Source organism: Epinephelus fuscoguttatus, linkage group LG23, assembly GCF_011397635.1.
Source record: "Epinephelus fuscoguttatus linkage group LG23, E.fuscoguttatus.final_Chr_v1".
Lineage (NCBI taxonomy): Eukaryota > Metazoa > Chordata > Actinopteri > Perciformes > Serranidae > Epinephelus > Epinephelus fuscoguttatus.
This window is the reverse complement of record NC_064774.1, coordinates 24,445,255-24,466,902: the sequence shown is the minus strand read 5'-3', so window position 1 is coordinate 24,466,902 and position 21,648 is coordinate 24,445,255. Positions and strand designations below refer to the sequence as shown.

Sequence of the window (21,648 nt, the reverse complement as noted above, 5' to 3'; positions counted from 1 at the left end):
CTCACTCAACTCAGCTGACCCGAGGGTTTGACCAATCAGAGCGCGCCTCTCAACGTTAAAGATAGCTCTTCTCTGATTGGCTCGAAATAGTGTCTGAATTAAATAATTGACCAATTACTTGGGGAGGATTCTTCTGTTGCTATGTGGACGGGGCAAAATGCTGGATAAAGACGAGAAAGTGAAGTTTGGTATTTGCTTTGCAAAGCGGATTTTGTGGGATAAATCCACCTCAACGCTGGTTTTTGTTCTCACATAGGGATTCATCCACCTGTTTGGTAGGATTTGCAGTCGCCTACTGACACCATGAAGCCGACTAAAACTAAACAAAGAACACACAACTCATATTACATGTTGAAATACAGCGTGAGAGCCAACCTCTAATATGACATCACATTGGGCCTATCTCATGAAAACTCAGTGACCCACTTAATGTCAGTAGTCAGTGCTGATATTCAAAATAGTCCATCTTGACTAAAATGCATTACCGAAAAACTTGCAACCTATACGATTTATTTTTTATTTTTTTGTCACTGTGCCTAACATGATGGTTTTAGTACATTTTGGAAGTACAACCATGCAGTAGATAATAATGATTCAGATGCAAAAACAAGAGTCATGGGTGGATCATGAGACAATGGGCACCTGGGCACAGATATGCAATAAAACCCACAATCTGTACTACAGAGGAGCAAGACACACTCTGTGGTGCTACCTCTTTTACTTGTTGTTTTGTGTCTCTTTATAGTCAGTATATAACTTCTTGTGGTTTTGTGCCTCTTCATAGTTTGTTTTTTTTTGTGTGTGTCTCTTTTCAGTCCCTTTGCATCGCTTTGTCCTTTTGTGTCTCTTTGTGATAATTTTGAATGTCTTCCTGGTGGTCAGTATGTGTTAATGTGAGTGACGTTTTTGCAGATGAAGGGCAGGGGGCCCCTGACACTGTCCAGTAGGCCAGTTCAGTAATCCATCCCTAACAGAAGTTCATATTGTTAAAGCACAAATAAAACTAAAGATAAGACAAAACTATTATTTTTTACAGCATCAAGGCTACTGCATCACCCATGAGGCTTGGGTAGTGTGCCATGTTGTTTCAAATCACAAGAAAATCATTATTTTTCTTTTAAATCTTTGTTAAAAAGATGTTTTTACTATCAAGTAGGCTACTGTATCAGATCCCCATTAGGTTTTATTATAGTCAGAACACTCAAAAAACATATTTCAGTGCTGCTGATTAAAGAAACCACATGGGAAAGTAAGCAGTGAGAAAGTTCATATTTCTGACCTACACATTTGATTAGAAAACTAGACCTATCCATGAAATGTTGTAGTTATTCGAATTTTAACAAAGAACTGTCGGTCAGGACAGTCTTTATTTTCAGCATGACTGCATTTTCAACAGAATTAACACATTCAAACTCGGGGCTGGTCTTGAAATAAGAAGCAGAAACATGAACATGGAGTTTGACCTCTAGAGCATTGCTTTGGAACTGTCACATACCAACCAATCCCAGAGGGCTCAGGGGTCTGCAGCAAAACTTTACTAGAAGTTGACATATGAAAAACTACCTCAAAGATAGAAGCCCAGAGAGTAAAGAGAGTAAAATCTATACACGCAATCACGAGCAAAATAAGAAAAACATTTTCCTAGATCGATGTCCTCAAAAAATCCAAACAAACACCTGTGGCCTATTTACACGAGGAAAGAGGAAGCCCCTGCCTGACCAGGTTTACTGAGCCAAAATGTCTCAGCTTACTGTATACTGTATATGTACGTGTATGCGTTTGTACATTTGGCAGGTAAACATCGAGCACAGTTGTTCAGCTCATCAGCAGTTTATCCCTCATCATACACTGTCTCAACAGAAATTTTCTCCCAGTAACTGGATCTGCCTGTCTTACCCCCAGCAGCTCTGCTGGCTAAAGTGTAATGGAATCCAGTGGACGAGAGAGCAGGAGAGAGTGCTTTCCTCCGGTCACATGGGGAGAACTAGATATGTCTCAGAAAAAAAGTCACATGCTTTAGCTAGTGTTACTGCCTTTGTGAGTGCAGGCATATACTGCGTGAAGAAAAAGTCAATTCCTGCACATGCTTATCACCTCTGCATTGATTTGTTTAAAAAGAGTAGACATTTCGGTCACAAGGAGCTTTCTCAAGGGAATTGACTTTTGCTTTTGGAATTGATTTTCTTCACCACAAAGAGACAAAGCAAGTTGCGTGCATGTTGCCTTCTATGTAAACCGTACTGCACTTTAAATACTGAATTTGGTGTTGCCAAGAAATCAAGGGTTTAGGCACGAGCATTGAAGACACAGTCATGCACTGCACCCAGTCTCCTTAAAGGCGTCCTGTTTGACGTAATTAAAAATCAGTAATAGCAATATTGGCTATTTGATCATCCTTCAGCTGCAATGTATGCAAGAAAGAGCACGTTTCTCAACCAGGTGTTGAGACCACAGTTCAGAAATGCACAGCATCAGCTCTCATTATCACTGTGGTTTTAATGAGGCATTCTGACCTAAATTTATGTTGAACATATAAGGTCAACACAGTTGCTGAGGAAGCTGTATTCAGAGCCAGTTGCCCACATTTTATACTGTATCATAAAAGCTTAACAAGCAGGAAGATGCTTGTTAAATGTTTAAAATAATGTCCATGCAGGTCAGCCAAGTAAAGTTGAAAATGTTATCAGATTAATTATTTTCTCAGATAAAAACCTAAAATCTTTAGAGTGAGCTTCACGTACAGATCAAAGCCTTTTATTAAACATTTGCTGTGAAGAGGAAAAAAAACTTTTATAGTCCACACAATGTCTGTAAATTGTCCCTGTAGATTTCAACCCTTATCTACAGTCATAACTGTCATAAGTTGCAATAATGCATGTGGGTTAACTGGGCCAATATATTGTATGGCACTGATTACAGCAGTTTCTACAGCAGATGCATTCAGACTGCAGCACATTCATACAACTGAATATAATTTGGGATCAACATGCTATCTTGAGAGTGAAGCAGAAAAATTGACTTTCATTTATACAGTTGTGAAGCCTTTCTGCCGTGCAACCATCCCAGCAGGAGCTCTAACAACACTCGGAGCATAGCAGCAAACAACTATTTGCTACGTAAAGATAGGGCAGAGTAATGACGTCCAAAACAGAGTCAGGGTGCCTCTGTGTGTGCTGTAATTCGAGCTTCTCTGTTAGCTGTTGTGGTAGCCCGGCCGGCGAGCATGCATGTTTGTGCAAGTGAGTCCTGTGTGTATCCCACTGGCTAGCTAATCGCGGCTGCTCTGCAATGCATTCATGTGGCAGTAACCGCTGATATCAGAATGGCGGCGGTGCAGAAGCGAAACATCCCCCCTGTGATTCAACCCGGTCTTACTCCAAAGTTGTCGAAATCCGACGCTTGGGCAGTGACTTTCTGGTGTCAGACGCTGACGAAAAAAGCTGTGCTTTAACGTCAGAGTTATATGTAGCGGGTCGTTGTTATAGTTTAATGGTGCAGCGGGACAAGAACGAAAGCTAAGGTGGCAGAAATCTGAGTGGGGTGGGTGGGAGGTGTGGTGACTGGGTCCAATAAATATTTACTTTCACCCGGGAGAGTGGTGTTGAAGGAAAAAAAAAGTCAATTTGCGGTGTTTTACCGACATAGTGTGTTAATTTTGAAAGAGACTGTACGAAACAGTCAATTTCCTGTGAAAGTGGAAGTGTATTTTGAAAGAAAACAATGCATGTAACAGGCAGAACTTGACATGTCGTATGTGGACGTGTAAAGTTCATGACCAAACGTTGATATGGGACAAGGTCGGAGTGAGAGTGTGCTGTCTGATTCCCCCCTAGTAAATGTTTTTAGCACTCTTTATGCTGCTAGCACCCCCAGCTGCTAGCACTGTTAGCTGCTAGCCACCAGCTCAGCCCCCTCCATATTGAGAGCCATATGCAGACAACCTTTGAATCATAGATTGCCTTTGCTCTGGATACTGTAAAGAGCTCAGTATTAGTTTGAGGTCCCATATTGCATTTTGCCCTTGCAGCTCAAACAGAGTTCACAAAGAAAGCCCCTGTAATCTCTGAACTCATGCATACAGTAATACTGTGCAGCTAAAAGCTCAGGAGAGCTCATGTGTTTACAGCAACTGTCAGATCTCTGGAAGATCAGTCCATTTGTTGCTGTCAGTGCTTCAGATGTTTCCCATGCCTCTGTGTTACACTCTGCCTCTATTTTATCTTTGCTTTTTTATGTGTGGCCCCATCTGTCTCTGTGCTCCTGCCACACTGGCAAAGACTTGGATTCTCATTTGGAATTCATTACACTGAATTTAATAGAAGTAAAATTAATCTTTGCCATGGCAACACTAGATACAGCAGAGCAGAGAGCAGGCTGTGTAATGTTAAGCAACTCAGCTTTTGACCTTCACTCTCTGTCGGTAACCAAAATCTCCCTCTGAATTTCTGCTATGTGCCAACTCCTGTTTCCCTTATTGGAGCAAAAGATAAAACGTGTTGTGTTTCAGGTTACTAATCCATCCACGAACCTTGTGTTATCCTTCTTCCAGACACCTGCTATGCCAGTGAAACGTGCCTCTGGTTGCACCCTCCGCCCTCGCTCATGAATTTTAACAACAGGAGCCTTCTTGCTGAGTTGCATTTCTCTCCCACAGGAGATCACTGGTTGCATGTGCAAGTGAGCTCCTTGTGCATGTCAGAGCCTTGCATACAGCTGACATGCCTTAAGTAAAGAAGCAAGTTTCCTCAAGACTTTGTTTAGTTGATACTGATAAAACTTTTCTGTGTAATAATAACACATTTTACAAACGGATTATGTAGTAGCTACAATAAAATGTCATTTTTTAGCCGTCATGTGGTCCTGTTATTGTGTCACTTATGAATTCAAGACAATGACTGAACTTGACGATACCATTTTCTGATGGAAATTTGAACTAAGTCATGAATTTCTCCAAATTCTTAACGCAAACATTACAGATTTAGAGATTTAATATGTCGAAAAGACTTCCATTAGTTCCCTGAAGCACACAGTAGTTTTCAGTCAATGAGACTGCTGCCTTACAAAGGCAATATTCAGAAAAAGGCACTCTGTTGAAATGAATTCAAAGGGCAGCATTTCTATTGATTTCTCACTGTCAGAGGCTCGGATCCACTTTGAAAGTGTAAATGAGAATGAGTAGATATCTGGCCCAAAGACAGAGACTTAACACAGTAAGTTGTTGAGTGACGCTGAAGGAGAAAGGCCTGGCATGACATCCAGAATGTAACTCAGCCCATCTTTCCACAGCTGGCATTATAGTTGTCTGTGATGGGCCTTGTGCCAATCTGCTCGCTGTCTCTTTGAGGGAAATGTGCCCACAGTCTCAGCTTACACAAGCCACAGATAGAGCCGGGCCCTATAACCCTGCTGTGTGTGAATCAATTCAAAATAAAGGTCATGGCTGCAAAATGATAAAAGTCGTTTGAATTCATGCAATCAAACTGAGTTACCTCCACAGTAACAACTAGAAAGGTCGAAGTTATGAGTGTATGCTGTTCTCTGTGAGTGTGTGTTATGAAGATCAAGCAGTGTGTGATTTTTACACCGGTGGGTTACATCTCACTCCTCTGTCAACAAACTCATGAAACCTCTCTGCAATAAACACCAGCTTATGAACTGGGAGCAGAGCTACATTACTGTCCTAGTCTTGTGTTGACTGTCTGCTCCCTCTGGTGGTGAATCACTGAACTGACAGCAAAACAAAGGGCAACATGGCAGATTTTTCTCAGTCTGTCAGAATCACTACATTCAATGAGGCCACATAAGATAAAAAACTAATGGTAAATAAAGACGATGATATTTCAAATCATTCAACATACACTCAATGGCCACATTATTAGGTACACCTGTTCAACTGCTCATTAATGCAAATTGCTAATCAGCCAACCAAGTGGCAGAAACTCAATACATTTATTATTTACTCAATACATACATGTAGACGTGGTCAAGACGAGCTGCCAAAGTTCAAACTGAGCATCAGAATGAGGAAGAAAGGTGATTCAAGTGACTTTGAATGTGGCACAGTTGTTGGTGCCAGACAGGCTGGTCTGAGTATTTCAGAAACTGCTGATCGACTGGGATTTTCACACACAAACATCTCTAGGGTTTACAGAGGATGGTCAGAGGAGAATGGCCAGACTGGTTCAAGATGATAGAACGGCAACAGTAACTCAAATAACCACTGGTTACAACCAAGGTCTGCAGAAGACCATCTCTGAACCAACAACACATCCAACCTTGAAGCAGATGGGCTACAGCAGCAGAAGACCACACCAGGTGCCACTCCTGTCAGCTAACAACAGGAAACTGAAGCTACAGTTCACACAGGCTCACCAAAACTGGACAATAGAAGATTGGAAAAACGTTGCCTGGTCTGATGAGTCTGGATCTCTGCTGCAACGTTCAGATGGTAGGGTCAGAATTTGGTGTAAACAACACGAAAGCATGGATCCATCCTGCCTTGTATCAATGACTCAGGCTGCTGCTGGTGGCGTAATGGTGTGGGGAATATTCTTATTCTTGGGGATATTTTCTTGGCACACTTTGGGCCCCTTAGTACCAACTGAGCATGGTTTAAACACCGCAGCCTACCTGAGTATTGTTGCTGACCGTGTCCATCCCTTTATGACCACAGTGTACCCATCTTCTGATGGCTACTTCCAGCAGGATAACGCACCATGTCACAAAGCTCAAATCATCTCAAACTGGTTTCTTGAACATGACAATGAGTTCATTGTAGTCCAATGGCCTCCATAGTCATCAGAGGTCAATCCAATAGAGCACCTTTGGGATGTGGTGGAAGATTGCAGGATTGCACCATTGGGAGATTTGCATCATGGAATGTTTCCAGCACCTTCTTGAATCTGTGCCACTAAGGGCAGTTCTGAAGGCAAAAGGGGTTCAACCCATCACTAGCAAGGTGTACCTAATAAAGTGGCTGCTGAATGTATGTCATATTAAACCAGACAAACAAAAAACAAACAAAAACAAGTTTAAGATGAAATTTAAAAAACTGAAGCTGCACAACTTAAACAGTTTTCCAGTGATTTATTGAGGAAATTGAGGTCGAGAGCAACAAAGTCCAGCCATAAAAAATTCCAGTGTCTCTAAATACAGTTTCCTGCATCTGCTTTATCTATTCCTCATGCTTGAATGTTATATGTACTGACAAAAACATCTTAAAAACCCCCATTACTGCAAATCTTGCTGTAGCTATGCACACACCGGTGAATGTACACTGTAACTGTCGTGCAAGGAAAGACCGAAGGCTTTAAAGCATTTTCAGGTGAAGCCTGGGGGAATGTTTAAATACCTCTCTTTAAGAAATGCTTATTGAGATATGTGATAGGTAAAAATGGAGTACACCTCAAAAGAGTCTGTTCTTATACCATCTTCAAAATTTCAATTACACACACAAAAAGAAATAAAAAACAACAGCAACACCAAAATCTACAAAATATTCAAGGCACTTAAATGCTGGGTGACATCACACTCAATGGATAATTATGAAACTATGAAATGAAGTGATTTATTACATCAAATATGCGATGGATCTGAGGTCAGTGCACTGTACAGGAAACGTGTTGTGGCCTAACATGTAGACAGAAATGAGCTATTCAGGTTGGTCCTGGTCGAGAATAAACTGATATAAAAGGATGGCGAAATTAAGTTTTCATTTCATATATTCCAAAGGCAACTATTAATCTGCTTACAGTATTTCACCTGTGCTATCTGTTCAAGGATTTACTATATTAAGTCAGTTGTGGTTGAAAATAAGTTCACTTCCTCTGAGATTTATGATCACAGTCGCAAACCCTGCCTTATAAAACTGCTCTCAGCGTACAGAATCAAACATACTTTTCTGCTTCACCAAATTTTTCACAACATTCACAAGAGAAATATTTTTTAAAAAAAAAATCAAACATCTAAACAGTTCCTCCAGACCATCAGCGTGTTGAGTCATCCACTGGCCCATCTCGACGCCCTTCTTTTTTATCTGGCAGCAGCTGAAACACATAAAAACAGAGACAAGTGATAAAACCATGCTAAGATAAAACCACATCTGTGCGATGAAAAGAGACCTTGATCCAACCTGAAAACTGATCAAGATGAAAATCTGAATTGTGTTTTGAGATGATCATGTGTGCCTTTTTGTCAAGGCAACACTAGACGGCAGTGCTGCACTGACTGCATGCAGTGGAGGATGTTATGTCACCATGGTTAGGAGTTGGTACCTGTTGTTTCCTCCTTCTCCAGTGGTGCAGGAAGTGCTCTGGTCCTTTTCTTAAGTAAAACTAACAATGCAACTGTAGAAACACTGTTACAAATAAAAGGCCTGCATTGAAAATGTATATAATAAATACTAAAATAAAAATATGTAATCAGGAAAACGTAGTTAAGGCATTAAAAGTAAAGAAAAATGTCTCCAATATAGAATTTAAAAATAATAAAAAGGAAAAGCAGCAAATTTTCAAGTTGAAATGTTTTACATGAAAAATGATTTGATAGAAACAGTTGCTAATTAGTTTTCTGTCAGTTGACTAATTGATTAATCGACTAATGGTTTCAGTTGCACTTGTATAAACAATTTGGGAGTTGTTTCTTCTTCTAAGAAAATAGTGTGTTTGATGAACTTGTCATATGTTTTGTGTTCAAAAATCTAAAGTAACTAAAGCTAGCAGATAAATGTAGTGGAGTAGAAGTACAGAGTGGCATGAAAAGAAAAGACTCATGTACAGTGCAAGCAAGCTACCATTTGTATTTAAAGGGACAGTTTACCCCAAAATCCAAAATCAAGAAATGAAGAATTTCAGCTAACTGATTTCACTTAAGTCGGTTTCTCACAAAATACAGTAAAGAATTTGTAGAAATATGATGAAAATTAAGGAGGACTTAAAGGGACAGTTCACCAAAATCAAAATTACATATTTTTCCCCTTACCTGTAGCACTATTTACCAATCTAGATTGTGTCGGTGTAAGTTGCTGAGATATCAGCTGTAGAGATGTCTGCCTTCTCTCCAATATAATGGAACTAGATGGCACTCGGCTTGTAGTGCTTAAAGTGCCAAAACATACATTTTAAAAACTCGACATCAATGTCTCTTTCCAGAATCATGACCTGGTTACTTATCAATCATCAATCAATCAATCAAACTTTATTTATATAGCGCCTTTCATACATCAAAAATGCAACCCCCAAAGATAATCCACAGACTTTGTTGTGAGCAGATTCATGTGGGAACTATTTTCCCTCTACTAAACCACACCCACTTACTGTACCACTGCCCAGAAGGAAGCATGCTTACTCATGGACGAGTGGCTCGTGCTTGTGGCAGCGCAAGATCTAAATATTGATAACGTCCTCCTTGACTGAGCTGTAACATTAGCTAGCTCAGTGATGATAAGTATGCTAGCGTTAGATGCACACTTTCTTCTGCGCAGTGATTCGGTTGCTGGGTGTAGTTTGGTAGAAAGAAAATCTTTCATACGCTTTGTGCGCCTTGAGCACCACAAGCTGAGTGCCTTCAACCATTATATTCCAGAGAAGGCAGACATGTCTACGGCTGATAGCTCCAACACTCGGCAACTCACACCAAAGCAATCTAGATTGATAAATAGCAGGGGTGAACTGTTGAGTAAACATACAGAGTTACATTCCATCACTAACCAAAAGGTTATCTGAAACCGTCTGTAAACTTTCCTGAGGCCAAACTGTCTATAAATTTAATGAATCATTACATTATATTAAAGTTAGGACGGTTAGGACGACTCATTTTTATGGTAGTACTTGCTGATTTGGACTTTTCAAGTTCATTAAGTTAGTAAAAAAAGAGTAGTTTTTGTTGATGAGCTTTGCATGTCGGATTATAAAGTTTGTCTGTGTGGAGTGTGGCATATACGAGTAACAAGTTTTGCAGTCAGATAAGAATTTATAAAGCAACAATCTAAAGAAATCCAGTCGTCTGTAACAACATAAACACGTTCTTCCTCAGCAGAATTCCTAAAGCATGACTCCATTTCCCTGTGAATCTCGCAGCCAAGTCATCGAGGCCTGATTGTTTAAGGGAAGGAAGGTAGGACATTTAGTGCCCAATGCTTTTTTTTTCATGGGTGGGGTGAAGGGATACTGAGTCTGTGTACAAACCTTGTATGACACATGCACACCCCCGTGGATGTGCACATGCATTCAACCCACCAACAAACATGCACACGCCCGACAGCGTCTGGGCCACATTGACATTTACTGACTGCACAATAGCTCCTGTCCAAAATAATCTGTGTTTATGTTAGGAAGTCCCTATCTTTCAAGCCCTGCTGCTTGTTCGAGGGTGGGGGCGGCAAAATCACAGGAAACACCTTCTGTTGCCCAGCAAAGCCCCAAAAGCCCATACAGTACAATGAGATATTAAAAGCCTGCAACTTCCCTGCAATCATTGCGAGTCTGTGTCTGGGAGAAACAGCTTTACCAAGTGATTGAAGAATGCACAAACAGAATGAAGTTGGAAGCGACTCTAGCAGGAAATAGATGCAAGGGCAGCTCACCATTTTCTTCCCCGCCTGATGACTTCACTCCGAGGAGCATGACACCATCTTTGGTGCTCTCGGGTCGGCTCTGGAAAGATGCGCTGTGGAGAGTTAGAGGGACAAAGAGATGAAAACTGTAGCTGTTTACACACCTTTAAAACAGAGCTCATTACTAAAAGGTTCAAACTTACTTCTCAGTTCCAGTGTCAATGGTTTCTGTTGAAGAGAAGATGAGAGACTTATTCTATTTCTGCTGATCTCATTCATTGTCTAAAATATCTCATCATTTCAAAATCAAACAATATGCCACTACAGTTGACAGTATATACATGCACTGTGTGGTACAGCCTGTCTGCATACGTACCTGTGTGATCGTGGATCTTCTTGCATTTGAATTTGAGGACAATGGCCGCAGCAGCTCCAACCAGGATGACAGGCAACAGAATCCACCACAACCTTTTGTCTAAGGGGGTCACATATTCAGGAGACAGTCATCAACATCAGTGCACTCTGATTTGTCTGATTTGAATTTTAACGTCTACCCAAATGGCAGACCACTGATGTAGCAGTTCAATGAGCATTTCTAACTATGTAACTATAATAAATGCTTGTTTATTAACTCCTGTCATTTTGCAAAGTCCCCCCCTAATAAAGCAGGCTGAGGATCCCTGGTTTAGTGCATTACCTGATTTTGGGGGTGCTTTTTCCTCAGTGCCAGGTGGAGAACCTGTTAAATTAATGCATTTTTGATTAGCTGATTAGCTTCCTGCTCCATTATACTGAACAGTATGAAACATGCAGCTTATTTATATACAGTGTGGTTGTACAGTGTAACTTACCAGCACTCTTGTCTTTATTCTGTTCAGTCTCATGTGGCATCCCTGGAGGTGCCATGGTTCGATGTGATGCTGTCACAATGAAATGAATAATTTCTTACTTGAATAAAGCCACAAAAACAGTACAAGATGGTCAATATTACATCAACAAAGAAAATCTGCTGGTTTTAGTGTTTTACCATCCAACTAGATGGAAGTACTGTGGAGTTATTAATCACAAATGCATTAAGGAAACCAGCTTTAAGTTCTGATGCACTTTAAGATATACATTTTCTTGCAAATGTGATTGCATCAACTAAAGATAATGTTTGCTTTGGAATCATATGTCAGTATGTTGGCAATATATTTTATTTAATGTATAAATACAAAGCAGAAAAATAAGAAGGAGAAGGAAAATGTATCAATGATATACTGTACCTGGTGCAGGAGTAGTTGCACCTGCAGAAAATAAAGATAGTGCTACCTTCATTTAAGTCTATGTTAAATTTGTTTAAAAACAACTTCTGAGATGATTTTGACACAATTATGAAAACAAAAAGTGATGCTGTTTCATTACATACCTTTACCTGGTTTTTCAATGGTCTCATGAGGACCTAACAAAATTCAAAATAGTTCAAATGCAGCTTTGAAAACAGTTCTTTAAACAGTTGCTTAAAAAATCATGATGGTCATGCCTTGGTCTCATGCCAGAAAAATACATCATTTATTACGTTTGACACACTGTAATCATGTTTCGTAAAAAAAATTAAAAGTTTATAGTCCAAAAGCTTGCTTATTTCTGGTGATGTACAATTTCAAAATTTCTTTTTACCTGGAGTCAACACAGCTGGCGTGCTATCAGAGAAGTTTCCTGGGTCAGGATAGTGATGTATTTGAGGAGATCTTGGTTTCAGAGTGTCATTTATCGAAGCTAAGACAGAAGAAAAAAAATGTTAATATTCTTGTTTAATTTTAGACCTTCACCTCCTGCTCCTTATCTGCAACATTTCGTATTACTGAAACTTTTGATTATTATATCTCTTCCAAAAAGGATGTACAGCATAATTCCATGACAGATGTTAGATGAATGAATTTCTCTAACATGGACCCAATGGTGCACATTTTGACATGCTTGTTCATTCATCAGTCCAACAGAAAATATTTGTTAAAATTGTGATATACAGCTGTGGATCATCACTGACCCAATTAAAGGATTGTAAGATGAATTAAAATAAAGTCTAACTATCATTGTCCATCCCGGCAAGAGATGTAGCGGTCACAGTCTTGTGGTCATTAGATGCTGTTGTAGGTGAAGCAGTCTTTGGTGCAAGTGTTGGAGTCTCAGTTTTTTCTGGAAAATAAAGAGGATCATGGCCGATTCAGTCTACAAGACCCTGAGTATGGAGCATTATTCTATTTATCCTCAGTCAACCAAAATTACATGCAAACTCACTGTCAGGAGATTTGTTGGTGGCATCAGGAGCAGCAGTGGAAGATAGAACTAGGTGTGTTGGTGCTGCTGCTGTTGGTGTTGCTGCTGTTGGTGTTGCTTTTGGTGTTGCTGTTAGCCAAGTGCGTGGTGCTGGTGTTGGGGTTACTGGTGCTGCCGGTGCTGGTGATATACAAAAAGAAACACACTGATGTGGTTGGCTGAGATCTGTAGAAATATATACCCAGAACCCAACTCCAGTCATGTTTCTACAGAATCCAGATTATGATCATTTGCAGACTCTCACTACTACAGTGATAATGGTAGGAAGAGTTTGGAATCTACGATGAAAAACGAGACTCCACACCAAAGTTCCCACAGTTCAGTTTTTCCATGTGTTAAAATGACTTGTTTTCTGGTGGAGAGATGAGAGGATTGATACCACTCTCATATTATCAGTTCTTCTCAATGTCAACAAAGGATCTGGTGTAGCATTTCAACAATGCTATATCATCTGATCCCGCCAAAGGACTGGTCCAGTGTCCTTCAAATTGTACCAAGGATCGAGTCCCTCATTCAAAGAATTTTGAAGAATGCCTGTGTGTGTCCTCAGCGCTCTTAAAGCACCCACAATCCTTTACGCATGATACGTTGATCCTGTCCCCTGATTTAAAAACAAGAAAAATATGCTACTAAACTGTCCGTTAATTTAGCTCAGCAGTAAAGATCTGTTTCTGAACAAATTCGAGGTGAGAAAGAGCCAATGCAGTTGCTGAAACGTCACACATGTTGGATGTTGACCAAGATCTAATTTAATGTTTGCTCTGACTTCTGTAAGGTACTGATGCATTGCTGGTTCTTGGGCATGCTTGTCTTTAAAAATGGCACAGAACGACAGAGAAGCGACGGCATCGCCAACAGCGCAATATGCATTTAAGTGTGAGTATCATAAGTAATTAATCCTATTTTATTTTTTTTTACACACTTGCCCACGTAGTTGGCAAAACCACCGACAGTATGGTCTCCAGCACACTGATGCTCCATTTCAGTTTCACCCTTCATTTCAACAAAGCAGTTGAAGAGCACCCAATCCTACCCAAGGAAACTACTGACGAAGAAAATGGCATGATGTCAGTGACAGCGTTTGAATTTTGCATCAGGGCCAGAGTTTGGAGCCACTTCTATTGAAGTTAGTGGGGCGGGCACAGCAAGTCCCATGTTGACCTCTCATATCTGTGCTGTTAGACCTTTGACTTAAAAAAATGCTTCCACCAGATTAAAAACTGAGTGACTTTTTTTTTTTTTTATCTAAATGTGTGTGTTTGTTTTCCTTGTTATTGGTCTCCAAATAGATCATGGCTCTATTCGTCACAACAGGAGAAGAATGAGATCGGCACCACACTCTGGCTCCAATGCAAAATTTGAATGGTGTGACTGACATCATGTCCTTTCTTTCTTTTACAGTTTCCTTGGTCCTGACTAGCCTCGCATCACCAGGCTCTTCAAGCAAAGAGCCTGGTGTCTATTCACTCTGAATTTTGTCTGGATTCTGGTTCCAGTCTAGAGAGCGGATGCGGTATTCACCAAATTCACCAAACTAAAAGTGTTCACAATAGTAAAACTTTAAATTCTGGCGCACCATCAATTTGGAGTGATGAGGGGTGTAAGAAAATCGATTAACTTAATGGCTTGGGGCTTTTCTCGTAAATTATATTCTTTAGATTAAAAGTTTCACCGCATTTTTATTAGCTTGGTGCTTTTATTTTTACGGAAAGGCACATCCATCGAATTCCAGATCCTGTCTCACTCGCCCTGGTTCCGTTTCCTTACCAAAATGGCCACTAACGGCCCCAGACTAGGTCCTGCCAAAGAAGCATTTTTAACTGGGAGAAGCACTAGGTATCTGTCTGTTAAATATAATACTACAGCAAGAAGCTAGTTAGCTTTACTTAGCAAAAGACTGGATACAAGGGAAAACAGCTAGCCTGTCCCAAGATAACAAAATAGGCCTACCAGTAGCTTAATATTTAACATGTCAGCCTGTATCTCAGGTGTCCTTACGCAACCACCGAAACAGCAATTTGACGTGTCATGTTTTTTTTTTCTTTTTGTGTCCATGTACAATGTAGTTACCTGGCAACCAGCAGAAACTCCTTGAAGTTACGGCTCTTCGAAAACCCTGCAAACTGTTGTTTTTACATTGTTTTTTGTTTTGTATGACTTAAACAACAGACAAAAAATGAATTTCTGAGCAATAAAATTGTTGCTAGGTGGATTTTATCGTTTTCACATTGACCCAAGCCAACAGTTTCCCCCTGTTTCCAGTCTGTGTTAAGCCAAGCTAAGCTAAACTAAGCTAAGCCAAGCTAAGCGGCTACTGACAGTGGCCTTAAACTGTATTTAACTTAAACATTTTGACTTTGAGAAGCACCTACCAGGTATCTGTCTGTTTAATATAATGCTACAGCAAGAAACTAGTTAGCTGAGCAATAAAGTTGTTGGTAGGTGGATTTTGTCCTTTTCACATTGAGCCAAGCCAGCAGTTTCCCCATTTTCAGTCTTGTGCTAAGCTAAGCTAAGCTAAGCTAAGAGGCTACTGATAGTGGCCTTAAACTGTATTTAGCTTACACATTTTGACTGTGAGAAGCACCTACTAGGTATCTGTCTGTTAAGTATATAGCTACAGTGAGATGCTAGTTAGAGTAGCTTATCTTAGCTAAGCTTAGCTTAGCTTAGCGCAAAGACTGGAAACAGTGGTAAACAGTTAGCCTGGCTTTGTCCCAAGATAACAAAATATGCCTACCAGTAAGTTACCTTAATATTTAACATGTCAGCCTGTCTCTCATGTGTCCTTACACAACAACCGAAACAGCAATTTGACGTTTCACAAGATTTTTTGTGTCCCTGTATAATGCAGTTGCCAGGCAACCAGCAGAACCTAAGCTTAGCTTAGCACGAAGACTGGAAACAGTGGTAAACAGCTAGCCTGGCTTTGTGCGAATAAAAGTGAGTGCTTATGTTCTTCTCCTCTTACACTCCATTGGAGAACAAAAAAATTACCAAAATGTAAAACTATTGCTTTAATGCTCTTCTTACCCTGTGACAATGTTGTGCCTGCTGGTGCTGCTGTGGATTGTTGGTCCTTTTTGTCACCTGACTCAATTGATGCATCTGTAAAAGCAGAAACACATGTATTTGACAGCTGTTTTTTTAGTGACAAATTAAATCAGTAATCAGTCACTGCAGTCACTAACCACCATGCAGCCTTACATCCTCACAGTCTGATGTCAGAGCGCAACATTAAAAACAAATGTGCTATCTAGGAAGCCATAATGCATCCATCATGAAAACACTAGAATCAGTTTGTCTACGTAAAACATTTCCTCAGACAGACAGACTCTCTATTTTAGGTTCACAGTTGCATATTTGCATCATTCCTGTTTGGCACGACTTTAAAGCCCAGCGTCTGAGACAAAGGCGTGCCCTCGCTCCAAGTGTCAGACTAAGGATGAGAAGTCAAGATAGTGGTGGAGGTCGCAGCGTGTTGAGGTGGATATCCTCTGCTTGAAGCGCTGCGGCAGTGTGAAGCTGCATCCTGTCCCAGACACACTATTGTTGTCCCCTGACCTGAGCAGCAGAGCATCCTGTCTTCACTACTGTCAGTTACGATCCTATTCAACATAGCCTATTTCTTCCCAGAGCAGTCGCTGAAGCGCTGACCACCTGCAGCTCTGTCTGGCTTCATCTGCAAGACTATGGGGACAAGTCCAAGTCAAGTCCCAAGTATTTGGAGCAGATCTCAAGTCAAGTCTGCAGTCCTAAAATCTCAGTGTTATTTATGTTATTTGGAACATATCCAAATAAAGTTCAAGTACTTTAAGTCTTTCAAAACAAGGCCAAGTCAGGTTTCACGTGTTTTGGTGTAAGACTCAAGTCAAGTACTTAAGTTAATTCCAGATAAATCCAAGTCAAACCTCAAGTACTATGTCATTATAGACAAGTCAAAACCAAGTTCCAAGTGTGTCAGATCAAGTCACCCTGGCGTGCTGATCCCTGGCGTTGCGGACTGGTCAAGGCACTAGTCCTTATTAACTGAAAACAAGTCCAAGTCAAGTCTCAGGTTCTATAAATAATTTCAGACAAGTCTTCAAGCCAAGCTTCAATTATTTCGGAGTAAGTTACAAGTCAAGTCACAACTCTTATAATTTATTGGAAACAAGTCACAAGTCAAGTCACACGTCCTATAATTCATTTAAAACAGGTCCACTAAAATCTTGAGTCCTATAAATTATTAAAAAAAAAAAAAAAAAAAAAATTCAAGTCAAGCTTTAAGTATTCAGAGCAAGTCACAAGTCAAGGCACTAGTCCTATTTATTTGAAAAGAAGTCCAAGTCAAGTCTCAAGTTCTATAATTTATTTGAGACAAGTCTTCAAGCCAAGCTTCAGTTATTTTGGAGTGAGTTACAAGTCAAGCCACAAATCCTATTATTTGTTTGACACAAGTCCAAGTCAAGCTTTAAGTATTTCTGAGCAAGTCACAAGTCAAGTCACAAGTCCTATAATTCATTTAAAACAGCTCCAGTCAAATCTCAAGTCCTATAAATCATTTGAGAAAAATTTTCAAGTCAAGCTTTAAGTATTTCTGAGCAAGTCAAGGCACTAGTCCTAATTACTGAAAACAAGTCCAAGTCGTCCAGCCAAGCTTCAATTATTTTGGAGTGAGTTACAAGTTAAGCCACAAATCCTATTAGTTGGAAACACATCCAAGTCAAGTCTTCAGGTCTTCCAGTCAAGCTTTAAGTATTTTTAAGCAAGTCACAAGTCAAGGCATTTGTCCTAATTAATTGAAAACAAGTCCAAGTCAACTCTCAAGTCCTGTACAGACAGACAAGTCTTCAAGTCAAGCTTCAAATATTTCTAAGTCCCAAATTGAGTCACTAGTCCTGATTAATTGGAAACAAGTCAGAGTCAAGTCTCCGGTATTTTGCAGCATGTCTCAAATCAAGTCACAAGTCCTGTAAATAATCTGAGACAAGTCTTTATGCCAAGTATTTAGGGGCAAGTCACCTGTGAAGTCTCAAGTCCTTGATGTAATTTGATAGTGAAGGCCTGAAGCAAAACTTCAGTCAGTCACAAGTCCTTCAAGTCATTCGAGACAAGTTCAAGTCAAGTCAAGTCTCAAGTATTTCGGTACAAGTGTCAATTAAAATCTCAAGTCCTGTGAGCACAGCCTTGAGTCATGTCTACAGTCCTCTGGTGCAAGTCCAAGTGCAAGTCAGTGCTGAAAAGTCAGGCTCAAGAGAAATCTATGTTCAGTTTCTCCTTGTTGCTTCTCTTTTCGTGCTGTGGAGGAAAATAAAGCTCATTAAAGTAAAAATGCCTCTGTAGGGTGAGCAGTGGCCAGGGCGAGGGTGTTTCCTCCAGATGTTTACTGCTAAACGCTGGAAGTTGATTTGTTGCCATTTGGGACGTTTAAGTCTCCGGACAATGATCTGTTGTCTCTGTGAGAGAGGGGGCAGTTCTGTTCCCACTGGCTATCTGCTGTTAGATCACCTATCTGCCCAGCACAGAACAGATAAAGGTTCTCTTGGCTCGGCACAAGGAAAACAAACAAATCAAGAACCACCCTTTTTTTCCCTTTCCTTCAACCAAGAGACACTCACTTGTCACTACATTTTCCATTCCGTAGGTTTCGATTTGTGCTTGATAGCTTGTGCCCATAATAAAAATAGGTTTGACCATCACTTTGGCTAAATATGGCCGAATAATATTTTTTTCCCCAACTACTACAAAGGATAACTTAGGAGCTTATCTCAGCCTAAATTGACGGAAGCACACTCTGAGTGGGTGTCTCCAAGGTACCGTTCAAAGTGTCTTTTGAACAACACTGTGATCTTTATCTTTGCACGTACCAAATCAAAACTAAATTACATAGGAACAAGTAAAACATATTTCGTTATCCATTATTAGAACAACTGCTGCTGCGAACACAAAAATTCAAATGTATTTTTTCACAATGCAGCAAACCAACTTGACAGGAAACTCTAACTATGGAAATGTTTGACGCTGTAAGATATTAAATCAAAATTAGTTTCATACATCAGTAACTAAAGGTAGCTTGGATACTCTCTGCACAGACAATGCACAGAAACAAGGTTGAAACAATTCATGTATGTTCAAGAGAGATGAAGACTTTTAAGGGCCTTCAGCTCTGATTCTGGGATATCCAGACCAAAAGCAGTTTGAATGGTTCCCCCACCTGATGTGTAGACATGGATGGATGTTAGCAGGACGAGGACAAGAAGCCTGATGGTCTTCATGGCGATTCAGCGGGCGTTAACTCCTCCGACTTCTTCCTCAGACTCCAACTGAGTGGCCAGTGGAAAAGGTGCTCGGGCGCTCCGCTGCTGATGCTTATTTTGGCACTTCCTTTAGATAAAGAAGGGGAGGAAATACACTGGCTTCCCTTCATGACGTAAAAGTGGGTGGCTGTGGAGACCAGCGCAAGCTCAGGCCAGTGGGTGCAAACCTGCGTCCATGTAAGTGGAATCTCAGTTTTGAGTAATGTGTTTGGATGCATTGCCCAACAACCATCTCTTATTTTTTTCCTGCTCTGACACCACTTGAGCAGTTGGGAGGAGACTGGGACTTACTGGTACAAAAACAATTTCATTTGGGATCATTCAGGTGAAGGATGTTATCGAGCTTTAAATAAACAATACGGTATCCAAGAACTATGTGTAAGTAATTATTTGATAAGATATAAAAGATGTAAAGTACATTGGGATAGTGATTCAGAAGCAGGGACCACTTGATTACATGCACGCACACACCCTTACATTTTAGATTCATACCAACTGCACCAACAAAACAGAGTAAAAAAAAGACCAAGGCAGTTTGTTTTGTTAAATAATGATTGGAACAGATGACAAGGAGCCAAGTCTTGACAGCCCAGGGGAGCTGCTCAAATACCAGCCATGACGCTTTTACTATTCTTCATTGTTTATGTAACAGTGCTTCCAGAAAGCATGGAGATGACCTTAGATGGGTCACAGTGCAGACTGTTGCACTGACAAGTTTCTATTTATGAGTTAGACAGATGGTGTGACAAAAACATCTTATCATTTCATAGGATTATCAGTTACCATCTTAACGCAGAGGACACAACACCAAGAAATTGTTTTCTACCACCGAACATCTTGTGCGAGTCTTATTTTCACTTTGACAATGTTTTTGTGTTTGCTGGTCTTCAGATTATTCCTCTGAGGCTACAACAATCTAGCTCCTGTTTTCTGGCCCTCTCGAAAAAACAGGATGCCAGAGTTTACTTCCTTTCATTTGAGCATTGTGTTTGATTTCAGCTGAAGAGACCAAAGAGAGACACTTCAGAGGCCAAGGGCAAGAAAATGCAGGCTGCTTAGTGAAGTTAATGTCGGAGTATTTTATTTATGTGGACCACTAGGCAAGGTTTGCTGATAGCTTCATAGATTGTCCACTCATGTGCTTGACAACTGGAGGTTTAACTTCTAACACTTCTTGGAGAAAGAGCTGCCCTGAAATACATTTTTAACCATTTGAATGGTTGAGCAAATTGGCTTGATTTCATTTAGAAACATGGGCAGAAGGCAATGAGCAACCAAAGAAGAAACGACCCAAAAAAGTTGCAAGTAATTAGTAAAAAGAGAAAATTAAAAACAAGAAAATTGATATAAAAAAGACAAGGAAATGACCTGAAAGAGTGCTTAAAAATTCTGTAACATCATTTTAAAATGTAATAATAATAATAATAATTAAGAAAGAAATTGCACCAATTTATGCAAGATTGAAAGGTTTAAATACTTGTGAAAGGTGTCTGAAAGCAGCACAAGAAAAGTGATGTCCCTCCAGATTTCAAAGGTTTACACCCATAAAATCAAATCTAAAAACATATTGCGCATAAAATACAACATTTTATCCTCATATTAAGGAGGAAGCCGGCAGATCTTGGTCTGTGTACACAGGTATGTTTGCACGATCTTGGCTTAGTCTCTGTAGTTTAAATCAAAGAAGTCACTGAGGTTGATGAAAAGGAAACACCTTTGTTGCCGAACTGCCAAGGAGCAATTTCCCATCTACATACTGACAAGTCAATGCCAAATTCTTGAGAGGAACTGGACAAAGTGGAGCACAACAAGACTCGATAGAGACTGAACTCGCAGCAGTGTTAAGGATGACAGCTCCATATAGATTAGAGCAAGTGGAGGGATTTTAAAGCTCTCTTTTCACGCATGTGTCCCCCTGTCGACCTCTGAGGTGTGACTTTCAGATTGTGACTCTATTGTTAGTGCCTGGTTTCCTCATAGGTTTGACTTATGCCTAATGGCGAGTGCATTTCCTGTAATCTTGTTGGAAAACACAAACCATCATGTAGCTCTATTAACAGATTTATAAACTCATGATACAAAAAAAAATGCCTGAAGGACTTTTGTGTATTATTATTTGATGATTTTATTTTACATGGTTGCATATTCATGTAGCGGAGGACTGTAGGACAGCCTGAGTCACGCACGCACACACACACATACAGGAGAAGCGGCTTCATTTCAAGTTGAAATTCATGCACATTTTTATTGAACAGTTATATAAAATACTTTTCATAGTTGCAAGTGCATGCCTCATCTGCCAACAGTTTTGAAGTTAAATTACAAAAGCAAGGCTTCATGTCGTGTAGTGAATTACTTGGGCACTTAAGCAGTTCTTAAAAAAGATCGAAGTATTTTTTTTTTCGTTTCATCTTAAAGTATTGAGCAGTATCAAACCTGTAACTGATATACAAAGCAGAGTTCCAAATAATAATAGTA

General features: G+C 40.0%; 1 protein-coding gene across 1 annotated transcript; it reads right to left on the bottom strand.

Moving 5' to 3' along the window:
* Positions 1-7,071: 7,071 nt before the first annotated feature.
* Positions 7,072-19,234, bottom strand: LOC125883648 (mucin-7-like). The gene is made up of 13 exons (XM_049568100.1): positions 19,068-19,234; positions 15,905-15,979; positions 12,833-12,991; positions 12,623-12,730; positions 12,212-12,310; positions 11,961-11,993; positions 11,818-11,838; positions 11,404-11,472; positions 11,250-11,291; positions 10,929-11,027; positions 10,756-10,780; positions 10,583-10,665; positions 7,072-8,045 (listed from the first exon to the last, which is right to left on the bottom strand). The coding sequence occupies exons 1-13, from the start codon at positions 19,126-19,128 to the stop codon at positions 8,032-8,034; spliced, it is 888 nt and encodes a 295-aa protein (XP_049424057.1). The 5' UTR covers positions 19,129-19,234; the 3' UTR covers positions 7,072-8,031.
* Between the last annotated feature and the right edge of the window lie 2,414 nt (positions 19,235-21,648).